The sequence below is a fragment of the Gymnogyps californianus genome, chromosome 13 (genome assembly GCF_018139145.2).
Source record: "Gymnogyps californianus isolate 813 chromosome 13, ASM1813914v2, whole genome shotgun sequence".
NCBI lineage: Eukaryota > Metazoa > Chordata > Aves > Accipitriformes > Cathartidae > Gymnogyps > Gymnogyps californianus.
Window position 1 is genome coordinate 22,733,121 of NC_059483.1, and position 23,318 is coordinate 22,756,438.

At 36.5% G+C, this 23,318-nt stretch overlaps 1 protein-coding gene across 8 annotated transcripts in view; it reads right to left on the bottom strand.

Annotated features, from left to right (window-relative positions):
• The window catches only part of IQSEC1 (IQ motif and Sec7 domain ArfGEF 1), a 355,484-nt gene that overhangs the window by 6,721 nt on the left and 325,445 nt on the right, over window positions 1-23,318 (bottom strand). For 5 of the 8 annotated variants that reach the window (XM_050904507.1, XM_050904509.1, XM_050904508.1 and 2 more), the window contains 9 exons: window positions 22,263-22,424; window positions 17,279-17,401; window positions 16,314-16,480; window positions 13,578-13,717; window positions 11,901-11,930; window positions 9,432-9,557; window positions 7,638-7,737; window positions 4,027-4,200; window positions 3,183-3,359 (listed from right to left, as the gene is read on the bottom strand). In XM_050904507.1, the coding sequence (XP_050760464.1) occupies window positions 3,183-3,359; window positions 4,027-4,200; window positions 7,638-7,737; window positions 9,432-9,557; window positions 11,901-11,930; window positions 13,578-13,717; window positions 16,314-16,480; window positions 17,279-17,401; window positions 22,263-22,424 (1,199 nt within the window). The remainder of the gene's footprint in view (window positions 1-3,182; window positions 3,360-4,026; window positions 4,201-7,637; window positions 7,738-9,431; window positions 9,558-11,900; window positions 11,931-13,577; window positions 13,718-16,313; window positions 16,481-17,278; window positions 17,402-22,262; window positions 22,425-23,318) is intronic. The other 3 variants (XM_050904510.1, XM_050904506.1, XM_050904511.1) reach the window with 1 other exon arrangement.

Below are 23,318 nucleotides of genomic sequence, written 5' to 3' on the forward strand. Positions count from 1 at the left end.
CAGCAACTCAAAGTCACTGGAATTCAGATTGACTAGCCTAAAATCAGTCAAGAAACCTGAGAGAGATACAGAACCAGAAATACAACCAGTCTAATCCTCTATGCTCTGCTTTAGCAGCCAGTTCATTCTTCCCACGTACTAATGGCCATGATGAGACTTCACACCTTTCAGATCTTTCTGTAAACCTCCTTATCATGTAATTGTATATGGAGTAAGTGGTGAAATGTCCAAAACTCTACTGGAAGCTGTAAAACTCAGCTTTAACTGCATTAAAATTTGTCTGTCTTCTAATATTTTTATGTAAATTAAGAATTTCAAAGTCTGGGACAAATAAATTCAGTTCTTCCTTGACTATAGCTCAAGAATGTGTAATAAAAATGATATATTTTTCTTTTGAGAAAAATAAAGCACTGAATACTTTTGACATATTCACGTCTTGGAAGAGTTGTTGCTACATTCTGCTTTTTATTCCATGGAAAGAACTGTCAATCCACAATGAACAATACTATCTTTAAAATCAAGAGACCCTCATGCATATCCTTTTTGCAATTATGATTTAAGCTATCGTGGCAAACGCATGGAAGAACAACCACCAGGAAACGATTCCTGACATTGTTTCCTGACAGAGAAATCTTGCCTTTCCTTATGGTTTACAACTTAGGAGTCAGAACCACTCAGGGTATCAACATTAATTAGATCTAATAAGCTTATGAATCGTCACTCTTTTCCAAGAGAGAAATTTGAAGTCACTTTCCACAGCCACCATTTACTACTGTGATATCTGGTAGAGAGTAATGGACTGTTTTCTTAAATAGTTTTGTTATATAGCTGTGCAACAAAAATACTGTTCAATCAGATGTCCCGTTCATTGAATAAATATTTAAAAATTTTCAATTTGTTTTTGCAATGTTCACTGGACAATTATCTGCCTTACTGCATAAATATGCAACCAGGCAGTTTCCTCATGTTTATTAGATTTATTTCTGTTGAAATGTAGAAATAAATTTTTTGTATTTCTACAATCTACAGATCCTCTACAAATCCACTTTCATCATGCCTTTTCCTACAGAAAGACACACATCCACACGCAGTCCCACTACTCTTGTTCCTCCTCCTTGTTGATCCTGTGTTTCATCCACAAAAAGAAGAATTGAGGCAACCTAACTCAGTACTCTTTTACAGAAGCAATTTAATATGCTATAGTCACTGGGACGCAGTATCTTGCTAACTGAAAGAGATTTCTTTGTTTTTCTGTAGATCATCTCTCCCATATTAAAACAAAAAATCAGCCTCACATGCAAGCTATTCACTGAGAAAAGGCAGAAAAGACATGTATAATCTCATTAAAATTACTACACCAGATAACAAAGCAAGTAACAGGTATGTAATTTCTCAAGTCAGTTGCACTGCACAAGACCAAACAGAAACTCTCCATAATTCTCAACTGTTTAAAGTTAAAATTAAGTTTAGTTGGGTTTAACAAACTCATTGATAAACCCTCCAGTCTGTGAGTGATTTCTACTTTTTATTATGGAAAAAAAGCTATTTTCAGTATGCCAATCGTTGAAACGTGAAATGTTTTCATGATTACAAATACTTGTTTATTGCATAAAACCCATAACATGAATTTAAATACATGGCACTGTTTGAAAGACAGGGATGAAAAATTCCTATGGGATGAAAAAAATTATTCAGAAATCACATTTATGGGTACAGATACCCACTGAACTCACATATTCAACAATATGGTAGTTCTCATTCTAATGAAATGAAAATAAAACAACAAAAAAGGATGATGGAAGTATCCTCAAATCTGAGATATAACAGTGGTGAAGACTAGTGGCTTGATCTAAAATCCATTGAAGCCAATCAAGCACCAATATTCAACTTCAGCCTGATTTTGGATCAAGGTCCTCGGTCTTTTTAATGAAGCAAATGGACATATGAGTATGAAAGCCTAAACAGAGTAAAGTAATTGAAAGAGCTCACTCTCTACTTATTTGTATGCACATACATATACCCACAAAACACAGGCTATAATTTCAGTTTACAAGAATTGTATTTATTGCAGCATAGCTAAAACCTCTTAAGTTAAAAAAAGGAAAAAGATAAGTAGTGTCTATTACCGAAGATATACATAGTATTGAAATTACGACTATACTGTAAATCATCACTGCAATTAAAAGAACAAATCAGAGTATGTAACACAGACTATGAACTAAAAAAAATTATTAAAAAAAAAAAAAAAGAGTTGCTACTATCCCCAGAAGTACTTTCTGAATAGCGGGCGTGGTGTTCAGATATGACTTCTTGTAAATGACAGGAATCACGTTTAACACTGAAAGACAAGGTTACTACCCATGGTAGCCTGTATTACATGGGTATGCCAGTTGCGTATTACCGAGGCAAACCATAATATAAAAACATACCAAAATTCCCCTGGCTTTTCTTTGGCTAAAAAAATCACACCACCACTCCTTTCCAGTCTTTAGCTATATTAATCAGTTCATAAATCTTAAGACACATCAGTGGTTTTGTGGGATATCAGTATTCTTGTCCACTAGGGCTTCTTTTATTATATTGGCAATAGTGTTTCACAACAACCTCTTTTGCAAGAATTGGGAACTATATCTTGAGTTACAAAACAATAAAAAGAGCATCAGGGACACACTGTATCTGAATTATATAGCTCTAGACAGAATTTAGCAGGGCTTCACTCAATTTCATTCATCAAGGTGGTAACACAGGTACACTTGAGCACAAAATACACAGAGAGCGGTCATTACATAGAGACCAGTTTCTTTTCTTTCTAAGCCTATTGTATGAAGGGGAAGAAGCAAAGGGGAAGAAAAAAAGAAAGGAAAACTAAGTGGGTTACTCCTAGCACAAGTCAATCTTTTTTTTATAAAACACTTACAATTTTTCCTCTGTCTTCACGTTCCTTTAAAAGTATACATAGCAATCTACAACAGTTTAAATGCTTTCAAATAGTGGTTGCTTAACAGAACAACGGTAAAAAACAAACAGAAATTAAACACCAACTATGAAAGAGGAGCTATTTAAAATGTTTGAAGTTTCAGTATTACGAGTTCTGGAAGCTCACTGCGAGCTGGGCTTTATATGCGTCATCCACTCATCTTGGCATGCACTAGTCAGAGCAAGGAAATAAAGGCAGTGCTTACCTGCTTCGGACAGGTCTCTAAGGGAGCTGCTCAGTGCACTTCTTTTCAGCCCCTCCCCAGTAGCATAGCTGTCATCCAGGCAAGCTCTGTTCAGCGTCCCATTGCCAGAATCTTTTTTCAGGCTGGAGCATTGAGACATGCTTGGACGCACCACACCCTTCTGTTTTTCTAGCTCAGCTGAAACAAAGAGAATAATTTTGCAATTATTGACTATAATGAAGGACACGGTAACATCACAATTTCTGTATGCGATCACATATTACTGTGAATAATAGATAAGAATTCATTTTGGCACTGTTAAATGCCAGAGAGGAACTTTACCCCTGTACTAACAGCTTTATATTACAACATAGAGGATGAAAGGCTATTCCTCTTTTGGAAAAACAGGAGATAAAATTCCACGTTTAGACACTCATGTAGCTTCCACCAAAATATATCAATTTGTACTATGGCTACCTAATTGAGAGAATACAGGAATATCAACATGGAAATGAAGAAGAATTCAGTGAAACTTGTTTGAAGGGCCATCACTGAGAATTTCAGTGATGTAAATTAGCCCTAAAATTCTTACTGTAATTTATACTACAAATTACAAATCCATCTCTCCTCTGTCCATTGTTATTTGCAGTTTGTCCAGGCCAAATTTCGACTGCAGCTACACTGCAGTAAATAAGTCAATGAACTCAGCTGGGGCTTAAGATATCATTGGGTTTTTCCTCCTTCTAGAATCAGAGCCATGGAAAAAACACACATTATTTTGAACTTTTAAAGAGTTCTAATGGGTTATACACATATTCAAGATTTTCTTATTTTGATTAGCTTGAAAATGCTCTATTATATGTACCTTTGTACTTACACTCTATTCTGTGCTTTTCCATTTCTTGAACCTCTGCAATTGACTCCCTCAAATCATCTGTAAACTTCTTCCTGTCCTGAGGATTTGGTGCATTGAAATTTATTAGTACTTTGATATCTGCTCCTGGAACAGCTGACGTGAGCCGAATACCATTGGGATAATCTAGAAGAAAGAGTCAAGAAAAACTAAGCTCTGATTATTCCAATTACTTTTCTTTTCATTAAAAAAACCCAAACCAAACCAAAACCCTGAAGGCTTTTTACTAATATTACCATATAGGGGACAAAGTCAGAGAAATAAAAGTCTAAAGGCACAGAATTAGAATGAAAATCCCTAAGATACACTGGAACTGCTTAACTGTCAAGATACCGAATAAATATTGAAAGATAGTCTTTATGCAGCTGTTACCCTTAAGGTACAATGTACAATATAAAAGAAAAATCCCAGGGGGAAAAAAAAAAATCAAGGGGATAATTTTTGTTTCATGGAACAGATCCCATTACCTGCCTTACTCAAGTGTGACCAAAGTTTTGCTGAGTAAAGACTACTTGAATACATCTCAAGTACTAGAAACTGTCTTATACTTTTAACTTAATGTTCGCAGGAAGACAAACACACTAGCATGTATAGCTTTTAGTATTTCCTATTAAGTTGTGTTCCCTGGACATCCTACTTCCCTTTTTTTTTTCCTAAAAAAGTAGTTAAAATTATCTGTGAAATTACATACTGAGGAAGTAAAGGGGGTGGGTGGTTTTTTTCCCCCTCTTTTGGCCCATATTATGGACATCTTCACAATAAATGGCAGATTTTTCAGCAAACTGTCTTTGCCTCTCTTCTAGCTGTACATCTGAGAATGCAAATATTAACAGCTGGTCAAAAATATCTCCTGGTTGAGATAGGAGGTTCATTTACAGAAAGATAGCTTATAATGAAGATACGTTCTGCTGTAGAAAACAGAATCAGCCTTTGCTTGAAGCACAGACCTGTAGAAACGGGGTGTCAGAAAAACTCAAAATGTGCATTCTAATTTACGTCTTCTTTTACTCAACTGCCTGACCTTATTGGTTTGCTAAAGCTCTTAAATATTTACTTAAGTATTCAGCCTGAAGCGCTCCCATGTACTAAAAATTTATTCCCTCAAGAATCAGCAGATGTAAGGTAGTCTCTTCTCTCAAAGCCATTAGGTTTCAACAAGACTTAAAATACTGAGAAACAAGTGCAAATGCTACACTTTTTAAAAAGGGTATCTTAACTTCCAAATCAGTCATAACTAAAAGTGAAGCAAGTCCATTTACCGTTCTCAGGTCAAAAGAAGGTGCCAACTACTGCAAGCCTCAAACGGTACAGAGGGGAAGGAGGGAGCAAGAATTTGGGGCTCCTGCCGGGGTCTGATATCAACGTCTTGCACAGAAGCAATGTATAGCTGATCTGCTTCTCCTGACCACATGACAATTCCATTTACCTTCAATCAAATAAGACAGCCACCGCAAGTTCTCTGCAGCTGCTGTCATTCAGAATAGAGCCAAATGGCCAAAAGTGCAGAGGAGTCTGGTGCTAGGCAAGCTACCAGGTGGAGAGCATGGTGTAGCACCATGTACCATTTTTAACACTGAAACTGGATATGCAGCAAACAGCTCTAGAAAGTCCCCCACTCGGGGGGGGGGGGGGGGGGGGGGGGATGTTTATGAAACCAAACACAGAAACTTGGTAACCCCAAAGTCACATGGGCTACCTTCATATATGAACAAAGAACGAATTTCCACATACTGAACAAACAAAAATATTTTCTTACCAGAGATACTTCTCTACATCGTATTGATTAAGCATCAGAAAACACTCATGTAAGTATTTATTGGTTTCCGATACACTCTCTCTGAAGTGATCTGCTCACCCTTTACATTTTGCCAGTGACTTTGACTGAAAATGTAAAATATACTTCCCTTATGGCCTATTTATTTACTAGAGATATATGACATTATTTTCCCTTTTGGAGCTCATCCATCCCTCAACGTAATTGACTTCTGTCATTAGAAGTCAATTCTTCTATCATCAATGCCAATCATGTTGTTCAACCTCACCAGTAGCCAAACCAATATTTTTGTTGCTTCTGCTTTAGTGACACTAAATTTTGTTCACTTGAAACCAGCTGATTCTGACAGCTGCTACACACAGATTTACTGAACGGCATGAGGGCTCTGGGCCAAAATACCCCAAAGCTTGCTGGGGACAGCGGAAACCAAGAATACGAATTTTACAAACCAGAAGGGAAGAATACTTCTCTTTCTTGACTGGAAAATACTGCATTCCACCTAACAGGCACCGATAGTAGAAGTACAATCAGCTCACTTTTTCACCATAGTGAATTCACCTTAGGAGCCCAACTATGTCTACTAAAGTGTCTCAGTTAAAATGCCGCCAGTTCACTGGGAGGAATCCAACTCTTTACTCCTAGTTTCACTGTAGATATTTTTAAGTTTACTTGAATAAAGTGTTTCTACCTTAGCATGCTTATAAGATTTTTTTTTTGTTTAAATTTATTTAACTTGACATCAGAGGAATTATATATTCTTCTATTTTTAGTAGAATCCAGGATAGAAATATTTGGCCTTCCTCTCTAAAAATGAACTTTATATTATATAAGGTGTGCACAAGAGAGAGAATGAATGTGTATGCATATAAATAATCTGCAGGCTACACTGCTGCTATAAGCTCTACAAAATCTTCCCTTTTGAAATCTCCAGATGCTTTGACTCAGTAACAGCGACTTCTTTTGAGTGAGATGAGCATTGGAGCACATTCTCAAGGACAAGCGAAAACTAAGAGCCTTCCACAACAGAAAAGCACAGAAACTACTGAATGTCACACTGAACTGTATGCAATTTATCATGAAGGTCGAGGTTCGGTTTACAAACCATGAAGTCAGGTCGAATAGACTGTCTCCCTCTGTACCATACAAACATCTATGCCCTGCTACGTTATTACTGATGCTGTCTCGGCTTAAAATCAGGACATTAGCAAACTATTTGCTTTTTGTTCGGTTTTTGTCTGCTAAGCTTGACAAGCATTAAAGATAAAAAGAATATTGGACTGATGCAGATTACAACTGACATAAAAGGCGTCAGAAAATACAAACTTTAATCCAGACTCTCTGCTTTGTATTTATATTTGAATGAGTATACATTACCTAGGCACAAAGTTAAGATATAGATCAAGAAAATAAATTAAATAGTGCTTTGAATTACACATATCATTATAATAGCCATTATTTATTATCATACATTCAGTTCCAGCTAACTGTACCATTGACTCAGCAACAGATATATTTGTTTCTTTACAAACATTTTATTCTTTAGAAGTATTCACAAACAACACATGTGGCTAGATTTGGCTTCTGAGTACAACCAGAAAAATCCAACAGCAGTCTTCCTGTTTCTTATGCTGACACCATCTTGTTTTAACCTTTAGGGCTAAGTTAGATTCAGAGCAATTTTATTCCTAAATTCAGAACCAAGTCCTGTCCATCCCTTTCACTCACACAATTTTTTATTTTATTTTATTTATAAATAAAATGGTCATCTAAAAAGAGAGGAAAGACTTACACTGGTTCTCAAAAAGAAGAACTTGCATTCCATAGAGGGAAAACGACTGTCGAAAACTGTATGTAACTGAGTTCTTCTTCTTTTGAAAAATCTTGGTCACCTGAAAGTTATCAAATAAACAAAGTGAAATATCCCTTTTACCATAAGTAGTTTTGGAAAATTATTGTTCTTAAGAATTAGCATATGAGAAAACATTTTATGCCAAAGAAAGCCAGAAAATATGAACTTGTAATTCCCCCCCCCCCCCCGTTTTTTTTTTTGCAACTGATGTATTTAATCTACTACTACTGAAGAAACAAAGTTAGCTTTGAAGCATTGGTATCTCTTAACAAGAAGGTTTAATATTTTATCCAGATACAAAGCCTTTGTGTTCTCTATTCTCCAGAACTCTACTCCTTGAAATTCCAGAAAGAAAAAAAACCTGCATCCTTACTGTGCACTGTACATGCTAGCAAAAATGTAAATATGTTTAAATTATCCTTTTTAAGAAACTTAGCTGCTACCACACTTTCCTTCATGCTTTTTTCTTACAGTCTGAGTACAGGCAGGACACGCCTATGGACCTCTCCACACAAGTTTACTCCCACGGGCTGTGACCTTCCAAACCTGCTTCACTTCTGTGCACCTCCAAATACCGCCTTACACTACCTCATCCAATGATGCCCTGTTTTCCCTATGATTTGTACAGCACCTATCTCAATAAAAGCTCTGAGTCTGTGGAAACCTTTACTTTTTGCTACAATAGAAGTAACATACTACTACTTACCATCAGTTTTGGGGTTCTCCTAAAGTGTGAATGCAACCACTCTTTCTAACCAAGAGGTTTACTTTTACTAGTTCTTCCTAATTTTAACTGTTAGCGATGGCATTTTACTAGAACTGACAAATTTGGTCTATATAACTCCCAAAACAGTTTGATAAAACTACTGACATCTGAGTAAGTAATGAAAAAATGACAGAAAACTTGCAACCTGAAGATGAAAATGTTCCATCATTTTACACCCAAGCTCACATTTACAACTAGGAGGTTATACTTACAATCAAAAGGATTAAATTTTTTTTTAATTTACTTCTTCGTTTTAAGGTCTGAAGGTATGTAAAAATTACACACAATAAAATTGTGCATCTGAACCATGCCTTTTTCATAACAAAACATGAAATATTTAGTTTAGCTCTTAGTTCTCAGGTAACTGCCAAATAAATTCCAAACAGAGTGCAACAAATTTTCCTATTTTTAAGGGTAAATCAACCAAATAATTCCAAGCTGTCACTAGTTTTGTATGTCTGTTTTTCAAAAGACTGGGTCAAGTTAAATGCACACTAAAAAGTAAAGTCAACTGTAAAATGTATTTCAACATATCCTATTCCTGTTTCAATGAATAAGCATATCTGGTTCATAGAACATCAGGGGAATACAAAGTAGTATGTAATTTTGTTTTTCCACAAGTAAGTTGAATTCATTATTATAAAGAATGTCTCTGTTTACCCATTAGGGAAATGGGTAAACTGGAGGTAATTTTTGTTCTTTATAGTAAAAGCTATTGCATCAAAGTACTTTCTTACAATAGAGTGTAGTAATCAATAAAAGGCTTCAGTTTAAAAGCAAATTATATATAATGAAAAAAATTAAGAAAATTTAAATCTTAATCATCCCAAGATTGTTGGAGCACAGAGTAGTAACAGGTAATAGATATTTATTTTTAGGAATGCTCATGCACTTAATTGCCACTGATTTCACGGAGATAGGCATTTCTGAATATCTCGCTAGAAGTCTATCCACCTGAAAATACATACCACAAGAAGATCATTAAATAAAAATATTTCTCGCTGGTGCAATCCAAGCTTTTGAGGTTTATTTGGATCTGGAACTTCAAACAGCCTACAGTAGCAAACAAGCCTCCGGTGGGGTAGAGAGAGGACCTATGATAATACAAAAGTTCATGGTTAATATAGCAATACTTACTCAAGAAAGAGCATCTTTCATACCCAGAGTCTTTTTCTGAATACCTCAAATATGTTTATCTCTAAGCCCATTAGAGTTTTTCATCAAAGGACCAACAACAGAAAAATAAAGATTTATATGCCACAAACTTGCATGACATGCAAACTTCATCAAAGTTCTTATATAAAATATTCTCTAACAGCTTGCATTCCTGTATATGGATGCCAATGAAAGTTTTACTGGGGATAGAGTTTTACTTTGTGAAACGGTAATACCTTGAAAGAACTTAAGATTAAGCAAATGGGAGCTCAAAGCAAAGGATGTTTGCTTTCCTGAGCATTTTTACATTTCTTTATTAGAAGAAAGGACACAAAGCAACTTTAACTTTTGTGAGATGAATACACTGATGTTGTAGATTACTTCGTCAGCCACTGAGTTAATTCAATTTGTTCACTCCCCAATACCAAGGAAACGGTGACATCAGGAAAAAGTAAATGCATTTTCAGTCTGGCTTATTTTCTCATGCCGGCAAGAAAACCAAGAATAATTTTCCATTTTCTTATTTGAAATGTCTGCTGAAGCTATCTCCAAAGCTGCTGTTTTCAACCTAGTGAGACTTAATTTCTTTCAAATGCAAATGACGATATCTTGTCAACAATAGTAAAAGAAATCCTTTAAACTTTAAAAATTTGAAGTAGAGAATATTCTTTGGTAACTAGACATATATTTCATTTATATATCATATTTCTTTATAATTCCTGATTCTACATGGGAATTACGAGATTTACTAGGCAAAGAAAAACAGTCAAAGACTGTTAATGCTTCTTCTTCCTCTACATGAGCAGGGAAGGAAAAAAAAAAAAAAAAGAAAGAGGGGAAAAAAGAGTTTAGGATTCACTCTCTGCCCTTGTTCCTGGTTGGTTATCAAGTCCTTTGGTGAGATTTCTGTTTTTCCCCAAAATCCAATGATAACTATACTACTAACAGATAAAATGCTAATAGCATTTAATTTATCTATGGCATTAGCTTAATAATTACCCTCCCTGAACTTGCAAGGAGAAGGTATTTAAGAAAAAATCTGACATGTTCTAAAGGAGCCAGTGTGGTGAAGAATGCTGGAGAAATCAATGGTTTCTATTTTCAGACTATTCTGGTAACTGAACAGCTTACATGGGTTCTCAGTGAAAAGTGGCAGGAATAAATGTTGCGTGTTCTCATTCTCTCCTACCTCCAGACTTAGTTTCCCCAGCACACGGCAGCCTGAGATTTGCTACAGCGGGATAACAAAACCCAAGGGTAGTCACTGAGCCTATGAATTTGCAAACAACTACAGTGAGCTCTGGTATTGAAATTTAACTACAGACAATGCTTTCACTCATAGCAATAGATGATCCGGTAAGATTCCATTCCAACATATTTTATAAAGGTCACATCTTTCAGTTTGTTTTTACAGTCCAGTGGTCCTGCTAGACAGGCATCCATGAAACAATGACAGGTACTTCACTTAGGAACGTGAAGCTAGCTTTGCACCATTTTAATTGTTTACGCAGAAAAAGCAAGAAATAGAAGACTGAAAAAACAAATGAAAGTTTAAAGTTCCTTCTCTGGATTGTCCTGAGTGAAGATGCTAATGCACAGTGCAGTTTTAATTGAGACAAAAAAAATAATCATTAGCATCAAATTTGTATAAGGTAATCAGATTTCAGAGCACTACGTGCACTCCTCTGCTATGAGGTGGTGTTTTTGTTTGTTCAAAACTACTAGCAATAATGTTATCATGAAATTAAAGTAAGTGGAACACTGCATTAGAAGAACAGTTTTAGGAGTATTATAGAATATGCCTATAAGTTAAATCTGGAATCAGTATTTTCTATGTTCATCTACCTTTCAGAAGAGAACTGTTAAATTAACTGGCAGTATCTTTCTAGAGTATCATTCAATACTGAAATGGACCAGAAAGAATAAACACACCAGGGCCCAGGTGGAAAGGTGAGGTGCAACTGTAATTTTACTTACTTGTTTATTCTTTACTGGCTGTCTAATTTCTACAGTGATAATAGCATTTGAAATACATAAAAAGTGTACTAAAAAAAGGTCTAGAAAACTCTTGGCAATAAATTAAGCAGTCTGTGAAACATATTTTTAAGAAAATCTTTATACTTTGGAGAGTTATTAGTACAACAATAGGAAATTTTTTTCTTGAAAGAAGCCTAATTTTTTTAAAAAGTTAAAATGTAATAGAATGCATTATTGCCAGTTTAAGAAAAAGCTGCCACTTAAAATTACTATAAATTTTGAAGAAGTATGAGAGAAATACCTACACAACCAAGTCCATGATGCAGAGATCCAATCTACAGTAGAAAGACATATACAAGTTCGTTAAACTTCAGAGAAACACAGTACTGTATCATAGCAAGTAAATACGTCACGGTCTTACTATGACTAAATGCCTATAAAGTAAAAACAAATATTTCTATCAATAAAGACTGTTGGCTGTTTCCCAAATTTTCTTTCACACAGTTAAAAAGTCTCTCAACAGAAGAATCCTTGAACCTAGGACTCCATTGAGGGCATTTTTTTTCTTAATCCCATTTAATTTACAAGGTCAGGGTTAGGTTTAGGATTTGAATTGCCACACGTCTGAATAAAAAAGAATCATGAAAAAAACCATCTCCCACAGAAGCCTATATATAAACCTAAATCCCCAAACAATTACAGAAAATAAGTTTCATATGAAAGCATAAGTAACTGTCAAATACTGACTTTAGAATATTTATTTCCCTCCTCCTCAAAAATAAGTAAAAGCTTTTATTAAGGAAATTTTGCTTTCTCTTTCCTCTGCTTCTTCCAAGAGATCTCCTCAATATTTCCTTACTGGGAAACAGAAGTAAATTAGATTTTTTTGGTGTTGTTTTTTTTTTTTTTTTGGTGTGGTCCCTCATTCCCTTCCCCCCTCCCCGGCACGGAAGCTTGTCTGAGAAAGATTACAATTCAAAGCTCTTTAAAAGTAATAGGGAGAATCTTGAGATCCATGCTCTTTTTCTTAATTAAAAAACCCCCAACCCGTCAGTCCCTGCTGCAGTAAAGTTCCCCAGAGCTGATAAAAAAAACTGATGTAGGACTTCAAAAACATGCAAGTCTAGTCTTTTTTTGGCTTTGTTCTGGGCTGCCTTTGTGACTGCTAACATGAAGATTTTCAGAAGATGACTCCAGGACTTGAATTCAGGAAGGCTGAGTATCCATTGTCCCTCTCCACATTAGATACCATTGTTAGCATGTAAAACATTGGTCTTAATATCTCTGTGTTCACTCAGCTCCTAAAACAAAGGGAAAAATGCTGTGGCCTTCCTTTTCTCTCTCCTTTTCCAACAGACGCTTTGAAGATTAATTTATATAGCAAAGTATTTCAGGATTTTTCCCACAACAAAGCAAGAGGTATCTTTGGATGCTCAAACCCACCATTAGAATCCCTGGGATCTGATTTCCAGGTAAGTTCTGAGACAAAATGACACAATCTCCCCTTACAAATACCAGTTCACAGAGCTAGCTGCAAAGCTGAGAAAGACGCTGACATGAACAGAAGTTCTCTATTACTCTTGTAAATTAGAGCCATAACTGATAGTGTAAATGTTGAAATATGATTCTCTACAACATCACTTTAACAAAACACTTCAATTCTCTTGAAACAAACACGAGAACTGCCTAAAACGCAGATAGTTCACTGTAATTTCAGAATTGTAAAGCTTCACAGAGAAAAGAGTTTAAGACTCATAACATCACCACTCATGAATACCAGACTGCAACAACAAAATTCATCTGCATGGTGAATACTCCAAAATTAAAACCAACCTTACAGCAAATTATTATTTGGACAGTTTCTGCCTTTTGCAATTTATCAACCAATTTATACTTCTAAGCAACACACTTGTGCATTGTTCTATACTGTACATTGCCTTACATCTCCTTAGTAACTGACAGGCAGTGCAAAGTGAACTTACCGGTTTCTTTCCTACTATGAGTTTTTCAACCTTCTGGACTTGGGATACATGATCCTCATTCGTCTTCAGTTCCCGTTTGCGGATTCGCTCATAAATCCCAATCAGCATTTCTCGTGGGATATCCTCACCGTCATCCACACCTGCAGAAGCCAACAGTTTCTGTTGTTAGTCTGGCTCTGAATGATCTAACAAACACTGTTATTTCTCAGCAACGTAGGCTTCTCAGCAACGAGAGGATAAAAACACGGGCAATCTTTGTTTCCTCTGCTAACAGTAACGCCAATGTTGCCTAAGACTGCTGATGTACTTGTTTATGCTGTTTTGTTTTATAGCTGCCAGTACTCTGTCAGCTAACATCTCCTATGCTGTTCTTGTGCCTACCTTACCAAAGCAGCAGAAGTTACGTTACTCATTACTGAAGTACTGATTTGTGTCCAAAAGCCTGCTGCGCCCAGTACGCCAAGACATTGATGGAAATTACACACGTTTGTTTTTTGGTTTTAAAACTCTAATCTAAAACTAAGCCATAAAAAGGCTAATTTCCTATGTAAATTCTTTTTTTCTTTTTAAGTTTCCTCTGTTTGTTATCAAAGCTCAAATGAGTTAACCCTTTAGACACTAAAATCTCTGTATGACTTCCTCCTAGGAGTATACCACTGGGAGGAAACAGAACCATTCCTTTTTGCCTCTGTCCCAGTATTACTCAACACTCCGTTCATAAAACAATTTGCTACCTGAGAACCTTATGAACACCCAGTAAAATTAATTTAACCAATATTTCCTGTATGATTTCAAAAACAATTAATTTACTCTGGAAAAACAAATCAACAAAATAGCCTAGTTACAGTATTATTGTTTAGCACTGTGTGATTATCATTGGCATGTCAGTATTCTAACAAATGCCACAGTGTCTTGAATGCTTGATCCGGAATTTTTAATAGCAGTGGAAGGAGCCCAATTTCAGTAAGTGACTTAAAGCTGGATTTCCTGTGCACAGGGAGATGCATGCCTATTTTTTAAACAGGTTTTAAAGCAATAACCTCTTATCTCCCAATTCAGAAGCCAAACCAGAATATTTTGTCACCTAGTGGAACAACTGCTCACATAAAATATTCTGTGATAAAATACAGTTTCTTTGCAACTAGAAGCAAGCAAAACAGCCTCTGTTCTGTTCCACACGAGCAAGTCTTCCATAGACCACCCTTTGCAATCCAGTCATTTAAAGTTAGAGGCAAGGTAGCTTGTTATAAAAATGCCTACAATAATAAGAAATTGCTGGCATTCAGGCTGGAGCTCAGAGAGAATGTACTTTATTTACAACAAATACAACTGTAGTATTATGCTAAGAGATGAATCTCAGGCCTTTTTTAATCTTTGTGGATTTTATGATAAAATCTCAACACTAACTTAAATTTTGCTAAGCTAAAACATCTGCTTAGCTTAGATTGTTCATTAATGTCTTTTATAAATCTAAGGCAATAACATCACCAAACAGGACTTTCATTTTCAAGATCTGAAATTCCAGAACACCACAAGTATTTTGTTTTTACTAGTACTAAAATGAAAGTACCACATGCACACATAAATACAGACTGCCATGCATCTGAGATGCGCCACTCTATTTTTATATATTAAGCAACTTGATTCTGTCTTTCTGCCATTCAGCCCGCTTCCAGATATCACTTGGAAAATGGCTGTTAAACAATACATCAGTACTTGCTGGTGCCTGCAGTAGCAGGCCTATTCTGCTACCGTGCTGCTACATCCATTGTTGCCAAAAGAAGAGAGACTATGCACTAAGTTGTGCTTATTCTGTGCTTAAAAGCAGGGGGAGTAGGAGGAGGAAAGGGTTGCAATGACTGAGCAGGCAATTTTGCTGGCCTTTGCACAAACACATAGTAATGGAACTAGAGTAAAAGCTGCTTTTTCCCTATGGGCACAAACTATCATAAAGGAGAAAAAGGGATGGGGACTTCAGCCTCATTTTATTTCTCTAACATCTGAGTGCTCTTCTGTGATAAAAGGTAAATGCTGTCTGACCCATTCTTCCTTGAGTGCCCAGGAACAACAGGAGGTATCATCTCCTCATGCACAATCTTCCTCCTCAGCTCTACAGTGACTACTTCCTGTTAGGCAGAGCTGAGCACTGGCTGAGCTGATACTTCATAAATATCTGTTCTTTTTCACCAGAAAAACAAGGATAGAAAGATCTGAGATACAGATTTGAAAAAATATCCGTATTTTTTTGGCAATCTAATGGCAAGCTTAGGTGTGCCATAGCCTGACAAATAATTTCTTGATCAGAAAATATACCAGTGAAGAAATCAAAATGAAATTTCTGTGCTATTTACCATGTACCTTTCAGGAAGGTTCTGGAGTTGGGATTTCCCCCACCCCCCCGATGACTTTAAATCTTTAGTTTATTTCCAAAAGTTCTCATCATGACATGGTGATTTCTGTTCCTATATATATATATATATATATATGGCGGAATAAAAGGACCTAACAATCCACTCAAGAAAGACAAGATAAAAATGTCAAAATACTATACACTTAATTCTGTTTTCACTATTCCAGAAATAACTAAAGCCTGTAAAAATGACAGTAGTTTTAAGTTAGGTGAAATCAGAATCACGTGCCCTCTATTTTGTCTTTTTCCCAGAAGATACATCATGTCCCTCCAGTGACAGTTACAGGGAAAAGCTTTCACGACCTTCATCGTTAGAGTTTGCTTACCCCTTAGATTCTTGACAAAATCTTCTAGCTTCATTTTGCGTTCTGGTTTCACATTTGGACTGTACATATCTGTGTTTAACAGTATGATGGCAAAAGCTAGAATGAAGATGGTATCAGGATTTCTAAATTGTCTCACAACACCTGGATTGCAGATACAGTATCGTTGGCTGTAAAAAAGCAAAGAGAGGAAGCTGTCAGAGCTATGAATTACTATTCTAATTCCACCAAATAAACCAACTGCTACATTCCAGAGGCTGAGCAAGCTATTACTCGTGTTCCATACATCTATTTAGCTTTCTATCCACATATTTTCAGAAGCCAGACCTAGAATGTGGAAGGCTTTTGTTTTCTACTACCACTGTACCTTCACTTCTTAGTATAGATTCTGAGCTACAATAACTTCAGTATTTCATTTTTTTCAGTCGGTAATATCCATTGACACCAGGTGAGAATACAGCATTGATTTTAGCTTACTGCCACATGATGATTTACATCTCATCCTGCCCTGGATAAAGTACGCTTGTGTTATTATTAACAAGTTATTGCTCTTTATTTCACTATTGTTGAAATGCTTAATGAAAGGTTGAGAGCATATATACTCTAAAATGTAAATGGTCTTGTAATTCCACTCATATAAACTATTACATCCAAATACATTGTTAGAGACATTCAAAAATCCTCGAATATCTTTTCAACTGATGCCAGAAAGAACTTTTAATTAAGAAACCCTGCAATGTTAATACAAATGACATACATGAACAGCACCAGCAAATAAAACTTCCTATTTCATACTTAGCAAAAGCACCACAAATGACATGCTGTATTTGCAACTGTATGCAGCTCACAAGGACACTGCAAATAAGCAGGGAAGTAACTTAGATATACTCAACTTCCCCAGTTCTCCAGTTTGACTGTTAGACAACACGCGGTTTCTGGTGACTGAGTAGTTTATTTCAGCATCATACCTAAAAGCTTCAATAAGCCGTTCTACTTTCTGGGCTTCTCCTTGAACACGGATATGAGCCTGAAATTTCCTGAGTGCTTCATCCAGTTCCATTGTAGAGAAGTCCATCTCATCCACAACACAGCTAGGATAAAAACATATTGCCATTGTGTCTTTTAATTGCTAACAACATAGTACACCAAAGGTAAGACTTTGAGACCAAAAAAACCTTTCAATTTTCCATTTCTTGTAGAGATTCATGGAGTTTTTTGAAACATTCAGCAGCAATTGCAATAATTGTAGGTAAGCTGTGACAGAAGGATTGGATCAATGAGAATGTGTACATGTAAGCAGGCCCTTTTTTTTTTTTTTTTTTAACAGAAGAGCTGCTGGAATGACAAATGTCCAACCAATGTAAGTGACATACCATCGCCAAGAATATTTATTGGGTTTGTGCTTCCAGGCCAATTAATTATTACAATGCCTGTAAGAATAATAAATAGTTTATACTGTTCATAATATAATATGTTAAACAGCCTGCAGCAAGCACAATAATCTGTACCAAATGGCTCTGTGTCTAGGAATGTTCTTACATACGGAGGAAAAAAAAAAAATCTTGTTTGGATACTCTCTTCTTACTATTACTGTAATTCTCATCTCCCCATCATTTGCCATGTCTTTCAGTTAACATTTATGGAGCAATAATTACTTTCTTGCTCTGAAATTACAGTGCTGACAAAAAATAAAAAAGGAACCGGTTTAATATAATCAACAATGTGAACTATGTCATTCTAATACTTTGTTTAAAGACTACTTTAAGATCAGAAGCTTATAAATTTCCTTTCTTTAAACTTAGCTTTTAGTTTTTAAATAACCAGACATGAATCACTGCAAGTAACAGCACTGTAATGCAGAAACCACAGAAAGAAAGCACAATCCAGCTTTAAAAGCCTTTTCTTAAATGTATAGCTATACAATGATAAATTAGAGTAGCTCACATTTTCCTTCTAGTAACATTGTAGCTAACATAGATTAATACCAAAGCAGTTTATTCACTTTGCCTTGAATATTTTTCCCTTTATGCCGAAGCGCAAGGGAACAAACAAAACAGGCTTGCATTTCTCACACCCTTTCCAATCCACACCTAAAAACTTATTATCAGTTCTGCAATAACGTTCACAGTCTTCCCACCTATTGTAAGTTCTGTAACACTTTCAAAAGCTCTTTTCTCCTTCAAAGGTGTAAAGCACATGTGCAGACAAGCTGGAGTCAAAATGAAGTAATTAGAGCAATTAAGGACCTCCAGAAACATGCTGGCCAACAACATAATGGGGAGGGGTCTTAATCTTTTATATGACCTATGGAGACAGCAGACATACCACCATGGTCAGTGTTCTTAACCAGAACCAGTACTTTTCTGCAAATATTTCAAAATAGTAAACAAAACTTTTCTAGTGGCTGTGTAATGACAAAAAAGGGAACAAGTTATTTCAGCTAGGTCATTACAGCAAATGAAAACATGAAAGTAAGAAAGATCAGACACACTTGTTTTTGTTAACCATATGATAATGGTTATGATAATCCTTGATAATAACATCATGATCATAATGATAAAGAGAACATGATTAAACGGACTTTAGTCACTGTGGGAGAACCTGACTGAGTACATATGTACTCTGTGTGAATAAGCTTGTGCTGAACGACCGCATCTTCACTATTACAGTTACATGTCCCAGGCAGGTAAAAGCAAGAAGCAGTTAGGCTTCACCACTTCTAGGTAGGCAGATAACTGAAACTTCTTCCTGGGAACCATCCCCTGCTTACCACCTCTCTACAAAACTTAAGCAAGAATGGAACATACCATTTGCTGGGTCAGCACAGCTACAACTGCCTTGGTTCTCTACTGTACCACTTGCCTGTGCTCTTGCACATAACTGTGTAGTGTAATGAACTGAAATGATGGAGTCCCATACAGAGCAACAGAATGTCATGCTTTCCCTCTCACTTTTAACAGTGTTCTTTATGATGGTTTTATTTTATTGAGTGACTGCACTTTTGTTTTCTAACGCAAAGTCAAGACACAGTAGAAGGTCAGATCCTCAGCTACATCTCTATTACATCAAGCACTCCTTGGTCAGGCAGAGAGAGAAAGCTGAGGCTTGCTGCAGAGCAGCAGTGCTTTGGGAAGAGTGTCTGATGTGCCCCAAATGTTGGCCAGGACAACATCATCAGTGCCAGCTATGCCAGCCCCATGCCACCCAAACAATGCCTTCACACTTGAGCTACCACCAGGTAGCAACTACAGTAGGCCCAGAATGCAGCTCTTGGTCAAAAATTTAGGCTACTCTCTCGAATATTTTCTAAGCTCCAGTGAAAAGAAGATTTCAAACAGTTAAAACACCCTAATTTACAGGATCTGGGAAACTTGAACACAAATCAAAGCAAGTCACTTGAAATTTAATTGTGTAAAAGAAAAAGGATCATCTGTTAAAATATCTTTTCTGTATAACAACCTGGAGTTATTATCAGTTCAACAAAATCTGCCTCCAAGCTGTAAATGTGATATTTAAGATGAAATGCTATTCTGTTGTCTCTTTTTAAGAAAAAATACCTTGTTCCTATTTGCAGGCAAGGTTCAGAACACTATCAAGAGAACTGCACCACTTACAGAGTGTTCCTCGCCCCAAAGCATAGCTGAAACATCTTATTTAAGAATAGATTAATTTCAATAAAAAGATTGTTGTGGGCTTGTAGGCAGGTGTCCTGGTTTCGGCTAGGACAGAGCTAATTTTCTTCCTAGTAGCTGGTACAGTGCTGTGTTTTGGATTTAGTAGGAAAATAATGTTGATAACACACTGATGTTTTTTAGTTGTTGCTAAGTAGTCTTTATACCAAGTCAAGGATTTTTCAGCTTCTCATGCCCAGCCAGCAAGAAGGCTGGAGGGGCACGAGAAGTTGGGAGGGGACACAGCCAGGACAGCTGACCCAAACTGGCCAAAGAGCTATTCCATACCATATGACATCATGCCCAGTATATAAACTGGGGGAGTTGGCTGGGAGGGGCGGATCACTGCTTGGGAACTAACTGGGCGTCGGTCAGCGAGTGGTGAGCAACTGCATTGTGCATCACTTGCTTTGTACAGTCTAATTCTTTTAGTATTACGATTGTCATATTATTATTATTATCATTATCATTATTTTTCATTCCTTTCTGTCCTATTAAACTGTCTTTATCTCAACCCACAAGGTTTTTTTTTTTCCCGATTCTCTCCCCCATCCCACTGGGTGGGGGCGGGGAGTGAGTGACTGGCTGCGTGGTGCTTAGCTGCTGGCTGGGGTTAAACCACCACAGTAGGTGATTATGACCTTACTCTTAACACCTCATCAGCATCTGGCTTAGCAGACACACACTTCTACTTACCCATATTCTGTTAGTCTGTTTGAGATGGTGAGGGCAAACGATTTGTTCAAGATCACAAAATGCATCATCTAAGATTATAAATCATCTTGTCCTGGACCTGTACTGTTTTCTTTTAAAAAAATTAGAAAATACACACTCTTCGGAAAGTCTTCACCCTAGTCTGACTCATAATTGCAAAATCCAGACGATCATTACAACTAGCTAGTAATGACTCATGCTGAATAGGGATTGCATCAAAATCAAGCCATATTCTATTACTCTGTATTGTAAGGCTGGCTGCATGCTTCGGTACAGAGGCTTTTCATTGTTTTCTGCTGGGTACTGTACTATAAGAAGGCAGCCTTTAACAAGACACAGGAAAGAAAGAGAAGACCTCTAAAAAGCAGTCTATGGCATATGTACACATGCCATTAGCTGTATTAATACAGTGTTCAAGCTTGCAATTTGAGATACATAAGTTCTGACAGCATAATAGTAAGATCAGGATGACTTTAGAGAACATGATCGACATCTTTGCAGTATGAAGCCAGTGAGAGCAGTCTGTAAGAAATATGCAAAGAAAATACAAGGTGTTGGCAGAGACTTTGTATCATGATACCATAACCTTAAAATTTTTGCGATGTATCAATATTATGGATCAACATTCAGTCCTCAAGAAAGACTGCATCTATAGACCAATGGAAATTTCAGCACAGCTTTTATTACACTCTGGTTAAAACCTGTGGTCAGAATTTTTCCTAGTCTTCCTTAATGGGTAAGATGTGGGGTTTTCTGCTTTCATTCTCAGCAGTTTTGTTAAACATCTAACAATTTTATACACAATTCCTTGAACAAAACCAGACTAAGATGTATTCATGTTCACAGGTCAGTATATCAGATACAAGGGAAAAAAAAAAAAAAAAGAGCCCCAAAAGAATACGTGTTGTAAATGAACACCCTCTGAAAATAAAGCAACTTCTTTTTTGGTCTATTCTGTATATAAGGTTTAGAAATTTATGACCAAGCTGCTACAAGTCTAACATTCTGCTTTGAATTTCTTTGGTTTTTAGAACAGTTTTTGTTTATCTAATCTTTTGGAAAAGAACAGTTTGTATAGATCTTGTCAGCATATGCCTGTACACGCTGAAATCCCTGTTTATCTAACATCTGAGCCATTTGGCTGTAATAATTATTTTCATGTTCTGTTACTGATGAAGCCTTATGTTGCATATAATATTATTTTGTTTCATTCAGTAAATTATTAGAGAGCCTGAGGAAGGAAAAAGACTTCGAAATAACATACTCTAACGTCAATGAAATTAAAACATAAATTTAGAGTAAACGTACATGACTACAGGGAATATAAATCCTTGTAAGTATCTTGCTGGATCAATCACAAAAACAGTAACTCAGTTGGAAAGCAAAGAAATAAATATTTGCTCATGTGCATGTTTTCTTTCTTAACCCTTAGAGTCTGTTTTCCCACTCCTTCAGAACAAGATCCAGAGATAAGCACAAAACAGAAACCATTACTACCTCTGGCTTGATGAAACATCTTACTTGAACATCAAAATATGCTTACCTCCTCCCCACACACAATACTCACTCTAATACATCCCGGTTGAACTGTTTTTGTCGATTTCCCAGAAATTCTCCAATCATCTGTCTGCTGAGACCTTTCCTTTGCAGGAGAAAGTGGGCAACACCAACTGGGGTGTCTGGCACAAAACCTCGCTCAATTAGGTACTGGACTCCTTTTTCAGGTTTTCTGAGGAGAAATGAGAATGCAAAACTATTAATTTTCTTCCACTGGACCTGAAGACATCTGATTAAAATTTTACAACAATTTTGCTGATCATTTTTGACTAACACATTACTAGTATAGGCTAGTACAGTTTCAGGATAAATGTAACCATCCTGTAGAACACACTGTTCACTGTTAACAGCTTACTAGCTTTGAAACACATCTGTGCATGTTATTACACATTTCCCTGCTCCATAACCTTTCCAAAGAGAAGCTTTGTATGCAAACAGCTTCAGGCATGAAAGTCAAAACACTGTCAATGCAAAAGACAAGCCCAACATCAGCTACTAAATGCTCCTGTTGCTGGGAGAGACGTACCTTCCGGAAACTGAACTAAAAAGCTGCTGCTGAAAAACAAGAAACAAAGAACACCCCGACCTCCCACCCCACTGCTGTCAAAAGTTAAACTTATTGAACAAAAACATCTGAAGAGGTATAACTTGCAAGCTGAGAATACAAAAAAAATAAGGGAAAAAAACAAAGTCAGTCATGCAAAAAGAAGCAATTAAAAACAGTGGAGCTCCCATCTAATTTAGACTTTTTTTTCTTGTCCTTTAACACACCCATTACCCCAGATCTCCCTCCCTCAGACAAGCACCTTCATAGTTTCTGCAGTATTTTACATCTCTTTATACTTCACCTCCAGATTTAGCTGTAACCATTTTCAGATCTCAAAACAAAGCAAGCTGAAGCTACTCATTTTAACATATTAAGAAGTGTGTGCTGGGGAGGAGGGTTGGGATGGAATTGGTTTCTGGCAATAAAATCTACTGCTTATAAAGGCAAATGCTGCTTATATTTTAAAGTGATGTAAAATTCCCCTTACAGCACATACTGTGCACTGCGTCTTCCAGCAGT